We start from the raw sequence: 18,083 nt of genomic DNA on the forward strand, positions 1-18,083 counted from the left end.
GCAACCCTCAGTGTTGCCCCCGTACCGGACCAGGGACCGGCAACGGGATTGCAAACCTCGGTGTTGCTCCCACGCCTCGCTCAGCCAGTGAGCGGGAGCCGGTCCGTATGTGGGATCCGAACCCTCGGGCGGCAGCGCTGCCGCGCCTCCTAAGCGGCGCACTATCCAGTGCGCCACTGGGCCGGCCCTCCAAAATTGTTTTTATGATTCATTATTGATGTGGCTGTTCCTAATTAAATGAGGCCCTTGTCAGAGCCATTATCTGATATGCGGAACTTCACCAGACTATTCTAATAACTTTCCTATTACATTGATAGTCATTAGGTAACTTATAGATTCAGTAAGTAGCAGTTGCCATTAGTATCAGTGATACTATTTATGGTGCTAAATGCTCGCTTTCAGCTTCTTAGGAACCAAGAACAAATATATTTTTCAAGTGTTTAGCTCTTATTATACTGTCTAGTATTTTTTATACATTCAGTAACTCTATTATTGAACAAGTCACGAAAATAATGTATTGGAATGTAGTATTGAACTAGATTGGACCTAATCCTTCAGGTCAAATGAGAGGTGGCATAGTGATGGGATTAAAAGCATGCACTCTTGCTTAGCAGCCTGGGTTGAAATCCTGCCTCTGCCACTTTGGTTTTAATTTGCTGTTTCAATTTCATCATTGCAAAACTTTCTCATCTGCAGCCAGTGCAGGGGGACTGGGTTCTTGTCATCTTTTGTGGCTTAGTAAACACCCCTATTTTGGTGGCTTAAAGCAACCACCATTCTGTTGTCTCTCAAGCTTTTCTTGGTCAGGAATTTGGGAAGGGCTTGGCCAGATGATTCTTCTGCTCCATGTGGTATAGACCAGGATTTCTCGGTGAGGTGCAGCTAGTAGCTGGGTTGGTCTGGAGGGTTCAAGGCAACCTCTCTTGCACACCTGTTGTCTTGATGGAATGATTGGAAGGCTAGACTCACTTGGGCCCCTCCACCTCTCCATGTGGACTCTTTAGCAGGGTAGTTGAATTTCTTACATGGAGGCCCAGGGCTCCAAGAGCCAAAGGCAGAACCAGCCAATCCTCTTAATCTGCCACAGGGGGTGTTTTGGGGCAACAAGTCTGCCATTCTTTACTCCCCATACCAGCCTCAGCATACTGGTGAATTTCAGCCTCAGGACGTCCGTTTTATAGATGAGGGAACTGAGGCTTAGAGAGGTTGCGTGATCTCCCCAACCCATGGAGATATATTGCACATTTGTATGTTGGGCCTTCTGAGAGGTTCCACATAAAAGAAACTTGTTCAGTATTTTCCAAGCTTATGGGACTATGGAACACTTTCTTCAGAGTGTCCCTATTAATAACCTGTGACACATGCTTTGGGGAACTGCCACGTTAAACCTTGGAATCATGCAGCTTGCTCCCCGTGTTTTGATCCTTTGCTCTTAATCCACAGTAATGTGGTTTCTGATGAAGGCCTACCTCAGAGGAAAGGTTCTCCTAGGGGTGGTACTGTGAGCGTTTTGATTGGGGTGACAGTAGCATTTCTTATTGTAAAATAGTTCATGATATTCTAGGAGGAGTTTTGTATTGTTTGTGTTGTTTATTTTATTTTGTTTTGTTGGTTGGTTGATTTAGGCCACAAGGAAATGTGTGAAATGGTTCCATAAGACATTAAATCATAGTTTAAAATTTAGAAATGCCAGAACTGAAAGTTATTACCCTAAACAGGCTTCATACTCTGTTCTCTCAAATAATTCATTCTCTGAGGGGTCTAGATAGCTAAGATTTAAATTCCCTAGGTCTAAATAAAACTCAAAAGCTACCCGCAGAGTAGCACATTTAAAGAGCATGGCCCCAAACTATACTTTCTAAGTACATTCTCAGGTTCTCTCAAAGAGTTACCAGTGGTTTACAGTGGTGGCTTCTGCCGGCTCAGATGACAAAGGACACCCAGAAGGACGGTTAGTATTTTCACTCATGCCAGTGTGAGTGAAGTGAGAAGCCCTGGAAGTCATTGAAATGTGTTTCTCTGTTACCCTGGAATTCCTTCTATGCTGATAAGGTTTGGTTGTATTCTGGAAGCAACTTTGTTGCCTGAAGTAGTTAGGACAAGAAAGCATTTTCACCAAAAGAGAAGAAATAGCATAGGGAAAAGCCAGGATAGAAAGCCATCACTTTTGACCAGTCAGCCTCTGCTCCTTGTAAACTTTGTTGGTGTCATGGAGGCTTACCAGTCGTCTGTCGGGGAGGAGTGTGTGTAGACTCTGTTTCACAAATGCCATAATTTCTTTCTCGTCGAACATGTCTGTGTAGAAAGTGAACCTGCCTCTGGTTTTTCAGGTCTGTAAATAACCAATATTGCAAAAAGGTGATTGGAGGAATGGTATGGAACCCAGCCATGCAGAGATCTTTATCCGTGGAGCATTTAGAAACCAAGAGTCTCCCTTCTCGGTCACCTCCTATTACTCCCAACTGGTATGTCCTCCTCTTTTTGTTCTACTCACCAGGGAACGTGTTATCTCCTTTAAAAATAAAAAGTCAACTTATAAATTCCTAGGTATAGATGGCCTGCAATCAGAGCTTACGTTTGCATTTTTGCCTATTGCAGAAGTCACTGTTTTTGTGAGATACACAAGTCTAGCTAAACGTTTTCCACAGTGTACGGTGCTGAGATGCTCTTTCTTGAAAATGTATTTGGAAATTGTAGTCTGCTGAAATGCCCCTTTTGGAATCACAGCACATATTAGCATATTAAACAGTCTAAGAAGTCCTGTGATAAAGAAGCATGTTTAACTGTATTTAATCTTATGTTTCCCATTAACATCCCACAAAATAAACTTTGGAAAAATCTAATGGAGGCATGTGATGTAAATGATGTAAGGAAGTGTAATCTTCAGCAACAGGATCAGGTGCCCCTAGAGAAGTAGCCCAGCCGCTTTTAAGAGGATGGACTCAGCTTAAAAGGAAGGAGGAGTTTGCCAAAGTGGGAAGGGCACTGGGTTTGTAGATGGAAGACCTGAACTCAGATTTTTGCCCTTCTGTTAATTTACACGTTTCTTTACCTCTCTGGTCTCAGTTTCCTCATATGTAAAAGGGTTGTAAAAATTAACACAAATGAAATAATAATGTACAAGTGCTTTGTAAGCTTATTTTTAAAACAGGTCAGGTGGAATTATTATTATCATTATTTTATTATAATGGTCCCCAAAGACATCAGGCTGTTTTTGTGAATGCCTCCAAAAAGGCCAGGTGTCAGCAGAAGGGGACACCAAGCAGGAAAACATTGTTCCCAGATCCACGCTGGAATAAGAGTGTGGCTTTAAAGACAGGGTAGACCTGTACCTTTCTGAGCCAGGATCTAATAGGACCAAGGGAAGCTGGGAGATGGCAGAGAGAGGAGAGGCTGTACAGGGCCTGCTTGGTAAAGACCTCCACTGGAGGCCACGTGCTTTTGGCAGGGACAGTGTTGGTATTTAGTGTTAGAAGTCATGATATGAGTGAATAGATTTGCTTCTTGGTTTCCAAAGTTTAGACACCTCATCCTAAAGAGGTAAATTTATGCTATAAAGTAGCAGCTTAATTTATCTGAAAATCTTTTCAGCAGTAATGCCAGGGACCCAGAGAGAGGCCCAGGACAGGATCCAGGAGAACAGCAGGGTTAGCTGTTGCCACACTCGTGGCCTGGAGCTCTTGCTGCTATTTATAGGTCCTCTCCAGAAGAGTCACAAGAGCCTTTTTACTTCTGCTTTGGACACTGCATTATTGATTATCCAGGCCAAGGGGAATTGCAAAGCATAGAGGTCCTGACAGTCCCAAGGACTAACAAAGAAAGAGAAGATGGAAGAACTGTGAGGGAAAATAGAAGTTAGAAAGCACAGCAGCCTGGGTCACCCACTGCAGGAGCTGACCCAAAGGTGCTGCACAGGGTGTGCTGAGAACATCGCCTTGTGGGATTCATTCTCAGGAGCAGGTAAGTATGCTGAGGCCTAGAGAGGTGGTGTGACTTGCCTGAGGTCACAGGGCAACTGTGCTATTGGAGAACAGGGTGGGGCTCGTATGCCCATCGGATGCCACACCTTTAATGAGGGATATATTTTAAAAAGCAAACATTTCCTCTTGGATCAAGTGAAATTCACATGAAGGGTTGTCATTGAAATAAGATTTGAGTTTTGCTAAGAAATGTACTTTGGCTTCTAAACCTTTTATGTACATTGTTAAAAATTAATCAGAAAAATTGTCTGATCAGCAGTCAATATAGCTTGAGTCCTCCTGGAAGAATAACTCACTCTAAATCAACACTCACTGAGTTCTTAAAGGGCGTAAACCAATCTAATCCTGCCTATTTAGAAAGCCGAGACTACAGTTCTGGGGGCCACACCAGTTGGCTGAGAGTGTTGGGGACCCGTGTCTCCCTTGGTGAATTCTGCTAGTCCAGTAATGAGTTAACCAGCTCTGAGTTTCTAACAGCATCAGCAAGGCATCCCTTTGAAAGGTCAGGACAGAAAGTTAGATCACTGATGTCTGATAAAATTAAATGAAATTTGCTTTCAACACCTTACCCTCAACCTTTCCCCCACCCAGGCGAAGTCCTCGGCTCCGGCACGAAATCCGAAAGCCACGCCACTCTTCCGCAGACAACCTTGCAAATGAAATGACGTACATTACGGAAACCGAAGATGTGTTTTACACTTACAAGGGCTCCCTGTCCCCAAAAGATAGCGATTCTGAAGTTTCTCAGAACCGAAGCCCGTACCGAGAGTAAGAAACCTGTGTTTTTTTCTTTTTCTCTGTTTCTGCTTTTTGGCTGTTGAGGAATTTGCCCAGGCCCAGGTTTCTACTGGAGAGGAGTGAAGAGTTGGTCCCTGCAGCCAGCTCCCCAGGGTGCTCTCTGCCAGGACAAGGACATAAATCAGACTCCACCTTTCCACACAGGCAGGCAACCTGTGTGTGCCTGGCAACTAGAGTTTTTGTCGAAGACAAAGTCTTTCTACTCTCCAAGTATTTGTTAGCCTCCTGAATAGTCTTCTCTCCAACTCATGAGCAAAGTACAGTTTAAATCATTCGCTATTCCATAGGTATAAACTCTAGGGCCAAGTTATCTACAGGACTCTAGGGCCAGAATGTTATCTACCATTTCTCTAGATTATCAGAGTTTTACTGTGGTGTGATGTCAGATCACTGGGAGTGTGCTTACTTCTAGAAGCCTTCCCAGAACAGTGTGCCCTTGGGGTTTTTGTTTTCTTTTTGTTTAAAATTAATAGTTAGTATAAAGAAAAAAGATTGTTAGAACATCCTTGATTTTCTTTGTCAAGTTTTTGTCAAAGACATTTTCACCAAATCCTTTTATGCCCCACGCCCCTACACCTCCCCATCCTCCCCTTTTTTGGGAGCTGGCCAGTAGAGGATCTGAACTCTTGACCTTGGTGTTATCATCAGCACCATGCTCTAACCAAGTGAGCTAACCAGCCGACCCTCCCCTTTTTTTAATGTGACAAATTTTTCTCATAGCTTAAGGCCAGGAAAAAATCTCTCTCTCCTGAAAGACTGGCTTGAGTCGTTTTGTTATTCAGTAAGGTGTATCTAATCCATTAGTTCCCTTTTTGCCTTTGTTACCAGGGAGCTCAGAGCCGCATGTTACACCCAATTGCATTCATTTCCCTTAGCCCAGGTTTCTGATATAGTCCCTTCTCTTCCTTCCTTGCCTTTATTATAGGAGTCTAATTTTTTTTCTTGTTGTAATGAATTCACAGTTCTACTCTATCTATACATTTTAGGGTAGGCTACCTCAAATAATTTTTTGAAGTAGACAAGACATAGATCATAAATTAAGCTAAAGTATGATAGGAAAGGATAAAATGTTAGGAAATCAACTATAGTCAGTAGGTATCCATTCTGTTAAGCTTTATACCATGCCCAAAATATAGAAGCATAATGCTTCCTCTAACATCAGAGGATTAGCAAACAGGCATTTCAGTTAATCTGTAAGTTGGTGGGTTTTGGGTTTTTTTTTTTTTTTTTTACCTCTGTAGCTACCAGGTTACAGCATTAAATGCATCATGATCTGTCTCTAGGCATTCACAGGTGAATTGCAAATCTCCGTCTCGCTTATGTGTGAGGTTGCTACTCTCCTCTGCTCCTGCCTACAGCAAGCACGGTTTCCAGCTTATCTGTGTTCTTAACACCTCTGGTTCAATAATCCCTGTGGTCATTATTTTCCTGTGACCTGAGCTTGGATGGTGCTTTTAGTGAAACGATCACTTTCTCTTGCTCTAACTTGCAGCCTGCTGCTCCTTGGTTGAGGCTACAGTGGACAGGTGTGAGTTCCTTTGTGTGACCCTGTGGCTTTGCAAACTCTAAGCAAATCTAGAAATACAAGGTAGGAGTGCAGGCGTGCGTGACTAGAGCCGGATGGAGTTTGCAGTGGGGCTCTGTTGCTTTGGCTAAAGGAGAAGAGGGTTTAGGGAACTGTCCAAGGATCCTGGGAAGCCACCTCCCACCCCCACCCCTTGAGTCAGAGCTTCCTACTGTGGTTTGCAAACTCATTGCAAAACTGTAGAGCATCTAGACCTTCACTGTCCAGTACAGGAAGCACCAGCGACAGGTGGCTATTCAGATTTAAATCAAATAAAATGTAAGCATTCAGTTCCCCAGTCACACAAACTTCATTTCAAGTGCCCGACAGCCACACATGGATAGTAGCTGCCATATTGGACCACAAGTACAGTCCATTTCCATCATTCCAGAAAGTATTGACAACACTTGTCTAGACTAAAGCATTTATCATTTATTTAAAGTGGGGTGAACCCCCAGAATGTCTGCAAGTGAAAAGGGCATTTCTGAAATGGCAGTCAGTGTGAGCAGGTCTAGGATCAGCATCTGGCCCGTGGTCTGGGCACTCACTGCCACTGACTGGTTGCTCTTCTGTGGGAGCAGGCTGGGTAGATGGCCTCTGAGAGCCCTACAGGCCAGCACCCTCTGATGTCTTGTCACATGGTCAGTGCCAGTGGGGGAAAGAAGCATTCTGTCCAGTGACATGTGGACACTTTAAAGGGCTACATTCCTTCCCGAGTCTAGCAGCACACTTTATACATCCTCTGCCGATCATTGAGGGGGGCGTCAAAGCGAATTAGACAAGCCTTTGCCTTCAGGAGCCCCCAGGCCAGCTAGGCAAGTAGCACATTATCAGCTGTTGTCACCACACTATGGGGCTCTGTCACTTTGATGAAAGGAGAAGAGGGTTTGGGGAGTGTCTGAGGTTCATGGAAGCCTGACTGCGTCCTACATCGGATATGCCTACTGTGATCTGCAGTCACATTATGGAATTGTAAGGAATCTAGACCCTCCCAGTCCAATACAGGAGCCACCAGCCACTTAGGACTATTTAAATTCAAGTTCATTAAAATTAAATAAAATTTTAAAGTTCACTTCTCCAGACCGTGTTTGATTTAAGTCATTTCTGTCCCTGTTCATCCCTACAGATTGCATGTTGATTGTTTTTGAAACTCTTCCATGAGACCTTGTAAGATGTGTCATCCTAGGGCACTTTTTATTTTGCAGCTAGATGCTAAAAATAGCAAATAATGGTTATTCTAAGGCAGCCTCCTTTGCTGAGGTTTTGCCAGGTTCAGTGACAATAGACATCTTGGAGAGTCAAGTTAGTGGCTGTGCTTTGCAAGTGGGGTGAACAGTTGGAAAATCAGCATCTCTGCCCCCTTGGGTAGGTAGGGGACCTCTTTCTGCTGGTAGGAAGCCACCTTCTGGGTCTTCAGAGGTAGCTGGTCTTCCTGAGAGTCTGGAGGCCTCCACTGCCCAAGGCAAGAAAGACAGGCTGGTCTGTACTTGGTGAAAAAAACTGTCGGTTACTTCAGTGAGTATTTGCAAAATGCTTAAGAAACATTTGACATGTTTTATACAGCAGATTTGTGTTGAGGTAAAAAAAAGATGCATTCTGTCAGAGAAATCAGACAAATAACATCACAGACAGCGAAGAGGGTTCCTTTTAAGAAGAATGAAGCGTGATGTTCTGTACTCTTTTTAAAAAGGAGAGAAGAAAAAATAAGAGCCATTGGATTAGGTTGTGTGGATATTGTCCTAGCGGATGAGTCACTCGCCGGTTTGTTTCATATTATAGCAGCTCCACAGAGTTTGTGATTATAGTTGTGAATCCCTGGAAGTTTGCTCTGTGCGCAGGCAGGCTGTGCTCTTGTTACTCCCAAGCCTCTATCAGCTGTTGCATGTGCCTTTCCTTGCTTCCTAGACCAAATTCTGCAAAGAAGTAAGTATCCTTCATGGCAAGATGAAAAACCCCACTGCCCAGTTACAAGGAGGGGAAGTTCCCTAAAGAAAAAATGACTTGGAGAGCAGAAGCTGGAAGAAACAAATTTTAGGGCAGTTTAGCGTTGTATTCAAAAGACTTTTTGTTATTTTTTATCCCACTTGTTTTGATAGCACCAGCATGAGACACTCCTGGGAGAGAGTAAGCTTTGTGCCGCCGTAACTCCTTTGCTGTCTGTCTGTTCACTTAGAGCCCGCCAGCTTCCATGGGATATGAGCATTTTCTATTTTGAAACTTCTGTGCATTGCATGGGGCCTTGGGGATCCCCATCTTCAGCTGCATCAACAGTGTGGGAATTCCCTTGGCCCCATCATCCAGTCCTCCATGGCCTGAAAACCCCACCAGTGACAGTGTGGCAGCGCACTGTGTGGTTGGACATCCCAGGTGCCCAGTATTCTTCCCAAACTGTGCTGGAAGCCTCCTCGATGCTGACCCAGCATGAAGATTCCTGCCTCGAGCTCTTAGAACGACCCAAGTGGTGACTGTTTCCACTTGTCCCTGACAACCCGGCTGCTGCTCTTTAAATTACTCCCAATTCCTTTAGCTGCTTTCCATCCTTCGTCCCCTGAGTGCCCATCTGCCCTCAACTGGAGGGTGGCACCAGATCTGAATGTGATGAGATGTTCTGCATGCCACCCGAGTGTCTCCCTCGGAGGACTCCAGCCAGGGACAGGGTCATTAAGAGCATGAGTTTGTTTTCCCTGCACCTTGCCTGGCCTTCACTCGGGTCAGCCCACTTGCATGTGGATGTCTCACAAATACCAGAATTCTACCATGGCCCAGTCTCACCTCCTCATCCTCACGTCCAACCCTGGCTGCTCCTAGGTCCGTCGTTTCAGTGCTGCCTGGTTGCACTTGTTGGAAACCGCAGTCATCCTTTACTCCTCTCTTCCTTTCACTGTCTTCATCCAGTTTCTCAGCTTGCTGATTCTGCCTCCCCAGTGTCTCTGGTGTTTGACCCCTCCACCACCTCCACTGCGCTGCCCCCACTTAGCCACCATCATCTTTCACAGGGACTGTTCCAGAGTGTCCTGTCTTCCTGTCTTCATCCCTCTTCCTTCCAAACCATCCTTAACAAGAATAGCAGACTTATCTTTCTGGAATGCACACACGCATGTCGTTCCCTGCTCAGATACCTTTTCTCTGCTTCTTCAGTGTTTCATGCCTATACCTGTGCTGCCACTACTTTGTTTCTTGTTGTTATTAGTGTTTTGCCAGGACACCTTCTCCTTCTCCCTTGACTACCTGTTCAAACTCCCATTAGTTCGTCTTTCAAACTCAAGTGCCATGTGCTCTGTGAAGTCTCTCCTGGCCTCCTACTGCCCCCCAGACATCTGAGCATCTCCGTTATAGCATGATAATAGTATTATTATTATTTGATAACTTTTATAACTTCTCTTATTTGAGACAGTGAACTCTTTGAGGGCAGGAATAATGCCCTATTCATCTTTCTCTCCCCAAAACCTGACATGGTTACCTGGCACTTATAAATACTGTGACTGTTCGGATGGATGGATGGACAGACGGATGAATGGACAAACGGACGGATGGACAGACAAATGGTTAGATGAAACAGGATGGGGCCCTTAGATACAAACAAGCTGCCGAGTTTCCACATGGGTTGCCCCCTGTGCTTTGTCCATATCAGGTATCCGTATCATATTCGCAACATCATACAATATCTAGCTGCACTCCAAGAACCCGGATTTACCTCGATGACTTTTGCTAACCGTCATCTGTGACCTGAGCCATGTGGTAGATGCTGCTGAAGGGCACATGTCAATGAGAAATTCTCATCAGGGAATTCGAGCATGAATTAACTGAGGTTTAGCAAGTGCTATCTTGCCATCAAGGTATCTGATATCCAAACGGGCAACCTACAGGACCGGTTCATAATCCATTATTCCATCAGTATTCCATCAGTAAGGAGACAGCTTAGCAACATGCTTGAACTGTAGCCCCTCCTTGGCGTTTGTAACAGACTGAAGTGACAATTTCACATGAAGACTGTCTCCCTATCATAAAAACCCGTACTTGAAGACAGTATTCTTTGTGTTACTCAAGGACGTTTATGTAAGGACACACGTGAAAAATTTCTACAGTAATCTTATTCAGAAGAAACTATGCACTCTGGTCAAACTGGTCTGCTTTCTCCCAGCCCCTTGCTGCTCCGGTTACAGCCACGGACCAGCAACATCAGCATCCCCTGAGGACTTGTTGGAAATGCAAAGTATCAGGCCCCTCACAGGCCTGTCAAATTGAGTTGCATTTTAACAAGATCCCAAGTGATTCGTGTGCACAGTACAGTCTCAGGAGCTCTGATCTTGGAGATGCTGAGAACACTTTAACCCAACTTGTCTTTTCACCTGAGCTCCCAGACTCCTGAGTAAATTTTTTGCTCTTTTAGAGTAACTCAGCTAATTCCAGGTACCTGTCAAGACATTTTTTTCTTCATTCAAAATTTTAATTTAGCACTCACTGTGTACCTGGCCCTGTGTTCAGTGCACTAGACGCAAGAGAGAAACGTTACTCAACACAGGACCCTATTCTGTCACACAGCAATTCCCTCCTTGCCAGTCACCCAGATAGAGCTGTGCAGCACTCCTCGGGGTGGGGTGGGGGTGGGAGTGTCTTTGTAATTTTCTAGGTTTTAGGAGAACATCATGTGGGAATCTTTCTTTCATGGGTAGTCCTGCCATTTTTAATTTCTTTAACATTCTTGCTCACCAGGGAAATGAATTCTCTCATGGCTTTTGTTTCTGACACCTATTGCATTTACAGTTCTGAAGCATCTGTTTTCTGAGGCTGAATACGTGTTTGCCTGACAGCCCGTCTGTCTCTGCCTCTTTTTCCCCTGGGGCCAGGGTGTGGACAGTCCCACTTGGCTGCTCTGGCTCCCTGATGACAGTGACAACCCTCCTCTTGCATCAGGGACAGACCTCTCACCTCAGCTCCCTCCTCCCCTGTCACTCTCCCACACTGGCTTTTTGCTTCCTCATCCTACCCCTTTTCTTCACTCCTTTTGCAGTCACCCCATGGAACCCCGATTCCACAGGGCAGCTCCCCTGACCTCCTCCCCCTCCTCTGCTGGGCTGAGGAGCACCTTGTATCCTGCACTAGCAAAGGAGGGAGCCTGACCTCCCAGTGCTGTGTCTAGCTGCCACCTTCTCATTGCTTCTTGTCATTTGATGTCCTCCTTGCCTGTCTGTCCATCCTCCATGCCAAGCAGAATGTCACCTTGACCTACAGGGAACCTCTGTGCACAGTTGATCAGGCAAAATAATCAGCCATTTGTAAATTACTATCTAAAAATAATCTCTCCAGTCCAACTTAGAAAATAGATTGGGGCGTAGAATGACTGAATATAGTAGCAGCAGTAGTAGTAGTAGTAGTAGTAGTGGTATTTAATACTGTGGGCTGTTTTAGATAGACCATTGAGTTTTATACCAAAACATAAAAATACTTTAAAATCTCATATGATGAAGTCCAGAAATTTAAAAATTAAGCAAACATAATGAATATAATTTTATTGAAATTGGTCTGTTCTCTTCTGTCTTTACCTAGCTTTTCTGTTTTTTGATTACAAGTCCTTCACCCTTTCCGTTGCTGTCGCCACCCTCCAGACCCTTACAAACGTTTGAAGTGTGGATGCACTATTTGCAGCTTCTTCATATTAAAGGTTCACGTCCAGCCCTAGACCTGGAAATACCATTTCGCTTTAGCTTGTTTAGCAACTGCCAAGCAGTTGCCCTTTCTGCCACCAGGTGGCGCCCTTGTAAACAGTAACACTTAAAGTTGCCCTACTTGGGGGGAATTTTTTTTGGCTTCCTATTAAGTAAATTAAAGTCTCATTCATTTTCATTCTCAAAACTTACCACTAGTATACGACTTCCATTCCAAAATATCCTCTCTCTGAAATGCCTCCCCATCCCTAATACCCTTCCTTCAACCAGCAACTTGAAGCCCATAAAGCCAAACTCTTCTCTTGCCTATAGCTGTGCTTCTACATTGGTCAGTTTATTAGAATAAGTTGAGATTGTGAATCATTCTGTGTGGATATGATACAGGCTTTATATTTAAAGTAAACGAATTTGTACTTTCTAGGAAACAGAGAAGCACACCATTTTAATGAAAAATCCATGGATAAGGGCTTGAAAGAAAGGTTTGGTAAGAGGTGGTGGCAACTGTCTCCCTGTTTCTTTCACTGAGTGTCTTTGTGTACTCCCTTCTCCTATCACTTCACCTCATACGAGGTTAGACTGGCAGGGTCTGCAGTGTGGGGAGAACCCCATATCTGTAGGCTTTTCAAAGCATCTGTGCAAGGTCTATGACTCAGGAAGGGGCTGGTGTGGGTGATGCAGAGACATTGAGCATCCTGTCCTATACAAGGACTGCAGGAATGGTTGATCCCCGTGGCCCTGTGAGGTTAGAGATGAGGTCTTAAGAGCAGACTCGCATGGCCAGGAGAAGAGAGAAGTGCTCAGGACCCACATCCATCAGACGTCTGTCTACAAAGTGAGAGGAAAGGTGTGTGACCTTGGGCAAGTTACCTAGCCTCTCTGGACCTCAGTTTCTTCATCTGTGGAATGAGAGTTGAATCAGATGACCATAGAGGTCTGTTCGGTTCTAATCATCTGGAATTCTCTAAGACAGTGCTGTCTAACAGAACTTCCTGCAAAAATGGAAATGTTCTGTAACCACACTGTCCAGTTCTGGAGCCACTAGCCATGTGTGGAATGTGGCTGGTACAACTAAGGAAATGACTTTCTCATCTTAATTTATTTAAACTAGTGGCTACCATATTGGACAGTACAACTCTAAGATACAGAAGGCCCTATATCAGATAGAGAAAAAGAAAACATATCTCGGTGCAGGCAATTAATGCAAACTAGGAATAGTAGAAATTATCCTGAATATGTAACAGTCATATTATTTCCTTTGGGTAGCCAGGAGTCTTGTGCAGCAGAGCTATTCACAGGAATGAGACAAGATGGAAGGAAAAAAGCCTTCAGCAGGGACAGGGACATGTACAGCTGTGTGAGCTTGCCTGGCAGGATCCAGTTCAATAATTAAACCACCAGAGGAGCTGGACACATTTCCCTGTCACCCTTCTAAAGCATCTGGGAGGGGAGCTGAGGTTTCAGCTGCTTCTGGATCTGCCCTGCCCTCCAGTCCCTTTTTCCTACAACCAAATGTGATGGTATTTAGGCCAGATGAGGGCAGGAGAGGCCAGTGGACCTTGGGTGTGCCAGAGCCCTGGGTTAACCTTTGCAGCTCTGATGAGGTTCCAGGAATATGTGACCATCCTGAGATGCCAGTCCCCAACAGTCAGTAATGTTTGCTCTAATAAAATATTAATCCAGTTATTAAATATCTCCTCCTTCCCCATGATGAAGGAGTTTATCCGAGAACCATCCAGCACAAAGCCGCCTGACCCAGAAGTCATCCAGTTCTGTGTCTCCATCTTCAAATGCTCCAGGCTCCTGCTCACCAGATGGTGTCGATCAGCAGTTCTTGGAGGACTACCACAGGGTGACCAAAGGGGGCTCCACTGAGGACGCCAGCCAGTACTACTGTGACAAGGTGAGTGAGCCCAGGTCCTGCAGTGGGTGCTGCCTTGGCCAGGTGATCCACCCCCATCTTCCTGGCCCCTCGTGGACAGCTCAATATTATGACCTAAAGCAGATATCACCAGCTGCCAGAGGGAAATAATGTAAATGACCATTTTCAAATGTTTTCCAGAATGATAATGGTGATAGCTACTTAGTCTTGATCCGTATCACACCAGATGAAGATGGAAAATTTGGATTTAATCTTAAGGTATGTTGTATGTATTATAAGGGAGTTTTATGCTATGAAGCAATCTTCAGATGAATTTTTAATGTCCACTAGAAGTGTGCTGCATACATAAGCTACATAAGGAAATTGTTTCAGCCCTCGGAATTGGGAGTTTTTTATGTGGCTGTAGCAGCTGCTTCGTGCCAAGTGCCTGCTCTGTGCCTGGCGGTTGCTGTGCACTAGATTTATGTCATGGAGTTCTTATAATAGTGAAGTTAGTATTTTTAAACCCATTGCACAGACAAATACTGAGGCTCCGAGAGGTGAGGACACACAGTTGGCAAGAAGATCTACCCCTGTGAAGAGGGGTTATTGAGAGAACCCCTCAGCGTTGCTAAAGCTGATAAGAGAAAACAGGTATTCCAGTTGCAGGGCCACCCCCCTCCTCTGGGTGCCTCTGGTAGGGTCTGCAACTAAGGCCCACGGTTCAAATCCCATCTGTTTTTGTAAGTAGTTTTATTGGAACAGCCACATCCATTTGCTTGCAGGTGGGTTTATGGCTGCTTTGGCAGAGTTGAACATTTGCAACAGAGCCCTCGTTCCAATGAAACCTAAAATATTTACTCTCTTGCCATTTACAGAATAAGTTTACCAACCCCTGCTATAGAGCAGGGCGAGGTCAGGTAGTAGTTGCTGCCCACCCCCAACTGTGTCATGCACACCTTTCATAAACCTGAGGCCCCCTGAGGACCTGCTCACACAGGTCAGAAGTGTTCACAGCTTGCAACCACTTTCGAGGCCTCACTCGCCTCCACTGAAAACTCCCTTAGCACTAAGAAGCACTTAGCTCCTCAGCAGTACCTAGAAGATGCACTTGTGGAGTCCTTCTCCTGGGAGTGTTTGCATTTTTGAAAAAGAGCTTGCTTCCTCCAAGTGCATCTTCAGTTCATGGACTATGGGAATGGCTAAAGGAGGCTTCTGAACAGAGTTCTTCTGGGAGCCCACTAGATCTGGAGGGGCCAGGAATCTGTTACAAAATCTGAAAGGACAGCCACCCCTGTGATTCGAATAGGTCTAAGGGAAGTTTGAGGCCTCCGGAAGATTCATATTTATTGGTACGTGCATGTCTTTGTTGCTGTGAACTACTCAAGTGGTTTTCTACTTTAAAATGTTTACAGGGAGGAGTGGATCAAAAGATGCCTCTCGTGGTATCAAGGATAAACCCAGAGTCACCTGTAAGTAAACATGTTCTGTATTATTTCCCATGTTTTTTTTCCCCTAAATCTAATAGGTTTCTGTTTTCTGAGTCCTGGGTTTTTTTGCCAGCAGCAAAGAGCATGTAAAGACACACAAAAATGGAAAGAAAGAAAACTCACTTCCATGTTTCCTAGAACCTTGCTGCTCAATGTGGTCCCTAAAGCTGCAGCACCAGTGTCACCTGAGACCTCGTTAGAAATGCAGAATCTCTGGCCCCAGCCCAGACCTGCTGAACCAGCATCTGCATCTTTAATAAGATCCTTGGGTGATTTGTGTGCACATTAAATTTTGAGCAGTGAAGGAAGGAAAGAGAAGGAAACTGAGGCATAGAGTTTGCTGTTCTGCTGGCTTCAATTAAGAATATGGACCCTGTGGCCCTTGCCCACTGTCTTACCGCTAACCCCCCCTCCAGCCCTCTGTTTAGACCTCCTGAAGAGATCATTTGCTTTTTTTTTTCTTTTTAATTTTTTTTTTATTGTATACATTTAAGGTGTAGAACATGATGTTTCAATATACATATACACAGGGAAATGATTACTGCAAACAAATAATATATCCATTACATTCCACAGTTATCTTTTGATTATTTGCTTTTTTAAAGCAGTAGTCACTGTGCCCTTTAAGAGGGACTCATCTGGAGGATTTTACTCTTAAGGAGTAGTAGTAGTTTACCGTTTGCTACTGTTTATTGTTTCTGTGAATTAAGGCTTTCATTCCTACAATGTTCAGTTCATCGCTTCTCTCCATGGTGGTTTCTGCCTCTGGTGTTGGGCTTACAAAGGCTTTCTCCATTGCAAAACAGATAAATACTCGTTTCTTGCTGGCAGATCACTTACTAACAGTACATCCAGAAAACAAAAGATTGGGAACATTGTAGTTATTATTGTAACAAGTGAAGGTTGGCTACCATAGAAAAATGGCTCTGGTAATTTTCTTAGCATTATTCTGAAATGTTTCATAACTTACATCCTGAGCAGCACTGCTCTAAAATCCCACAACCAACTACCGCGTTCACATAGCAGTGGATATAAAAGTAATGACAATAATACCTGAGGGAAAAAAGGGGAACCCAATCATGGTCTCAGGTGTCTGGGATCAGAGCACCTCCACGTTCTTCCCCTCGAGGATTGTGTTATGGTAACGGGAGAAACTCGCTTTTCCCCTCCACCCAGGCGGACACTTGCATTCCTAAGCTGAATGAAGGGGATCAAATCGTGTTAATCAATGGCCGGGACATCTCAGAACACACCCACGACCAAGTGGTGATGTTCATCAAAGCCAGCCGGGAGTCCCACTCGAGGGAGCTGGCCCTGGTGATCAGGAGGAGAGGTAACAGCCACCTGCGGGGGGAGGAGCCATGCGACGCTGCCTTAGCCAAGCAGGGCCTTGTTGGGGGGCCAGAGCCTGACTGTCTTGGGTGATTTGAGCTCTGCTGCCTGCGGGTCGAGCAATCTTGAGCAGTTTACATACCCAGTCTGCGTTTCATCCCCTCAGATGCCAAGTGAGGATCACATAGCCCCTTTCTCCCAGGGTCATAGTGACAATTAAATGATACGCACACAGGAAAGCACCTGGAATGCTGCCTGATAGGGGTAGCTGTTTGGAAGATGGCCCTATTGAGTATTGTGACTATTACTGCTGCTCTTGCTGTTGTTATACAATAATAAGCCAAGTCCCTTGAATCCTCCTGCAAAGCCCCGGCCCTGTATCTCTGTTCTGGCCTCTCACGAATAGACACGCTCCCACCCCTGCTCTCCCGCCCCCCTCTGCTCCCACTGGAACTCCTAGTGCAGAGCTGTCCAGGGTCAGCTCTGATCCCACCTCCTCCCTGAGGCCTTTCCGGATCTCTCCAGATCCCTACCCATCCCCCTCCCACTTCCCCATCCCTGCCAAATCCTAGCACCACGCTGGGCACACAGTAGGTGCCAATAGAAATAGTAGCTTATGTGTGGCATGCCAGAGAAGTGCTTTGCACTGGGCTGATTGCTTCATGTCATCCTCTCCCTCTGTCTTGACTGTTTTAAAAGGTTAGTTTTATCATCCCCACGTGAGGAAATGGGGAAACCAAGCCACAGAGAGGTGCAGTAAGTTGTCCCACTGCCATGTGACTGGTAAAGCCACACGATAGTAGGAGCCGAGGGGATCCGGTGGTGGGGAGCAGGCCTCCGCGTCACATAGATGTGCCCTGTGGCAGACCAGGTGTCACAGGGGCCACAGGACAGTCCTCTACTGGCCTAGGGCAAGGGACTGGTGCCTGTTTGAGGTGAGGAAACCAATGTATATAGACTATGAGAACTCAAAGACAGAACCATTGGTTTTCTAGTAACTGTGATGATAATAAGTTTATTTTTTAAATAAACATGTAAGTAAAAAATATGAATTGTTTTGAAGAAAAATGATGGGTAAACAGTGTCACAGGGAATGGCAGATATGACAGAAGTCACAGAAGAAGCCCAAGAAGAGCTAAGAGAATGTGGTCTTTAGAGGACAATAGGAATGGACCGAATTCCCATGTCCCACCCCAACAGGCTAAGTCGCTTTGGGCAAATGATTTTCCTGTCTAGGAGTCTGTTTCCTCATCCATGAAATGGGGGTAACAACATTGGATTCAGAATTGTGAGGATTTGGGTCAAACTCAAACATTGTTTGTTTCCATCTCCTTTCTTTTTTTTTTTTTTTTTTTTTTTTTTTTTTTTTTTTTTTTTTTTTTTTTTTTTTTAAAA

At 44.9% G+C, this 18,083-nt stretch overlaps 1 protein-coding gene across 1 annotated transcript in view; it reads left to right on the top strand.

Moving 5' to 3' along the window:
* The window catches only part of PTPN3 (protein tyrosine phosphatase, non-receptor type 3), a 114,740-nt gene that overhangs the window by 68,621 nt on the left and 28,036 nt on the right, over nucleotides 1–18,083 (top strand). The window contains exons 13-18 of the mRNA XM_008579420.1: nucleotides 2,331–2,465; nucleotides 4,572–4,748; nucleotides 13,722–13,908; nucleotides 14,068–14,145; nucleotides 15,282–15,338; nucleotides 16,533–16,689. Of these exons, the coding sequence (XP_008577642.1) occupies nucleotides 2,331–2,465; nucleotides 4,572–4,748; nucleotides 13,722–13,908; nucleotides 14,068–14,145; nucleotides 15,282–15,338; nucleotides 16,533–16,689 (791 nt within the window). The remainder of the gene's footprint in view (nucleotides 1–2,330; nucleotides 2,466–4,571; nucleotides 4,749–13,721; nucleotides 13,909–14,067; nucleotides 14,146–15,281; nucleotides 15,339–16,532; nucleotides 16,690–18,083) is intronic.

The sequence above is a fragment of the Galeopterus variegatus genome, unplaced genomic scaffold, assembly GCF_000696425.1.
Source record: "Galeopterus variegatus unplaced genomic scaffold, G_variegatus-3.0.2 Scaffold1881, whole genome shotgun sequence".
In the NCBI taxonomy this organism is placed as follows: Eukaryota; Metazoa; Chordata; class Mammalia; order Dermoptera; family Cynocephalidae; genus Galeopterus; species Galeopterus variegatus.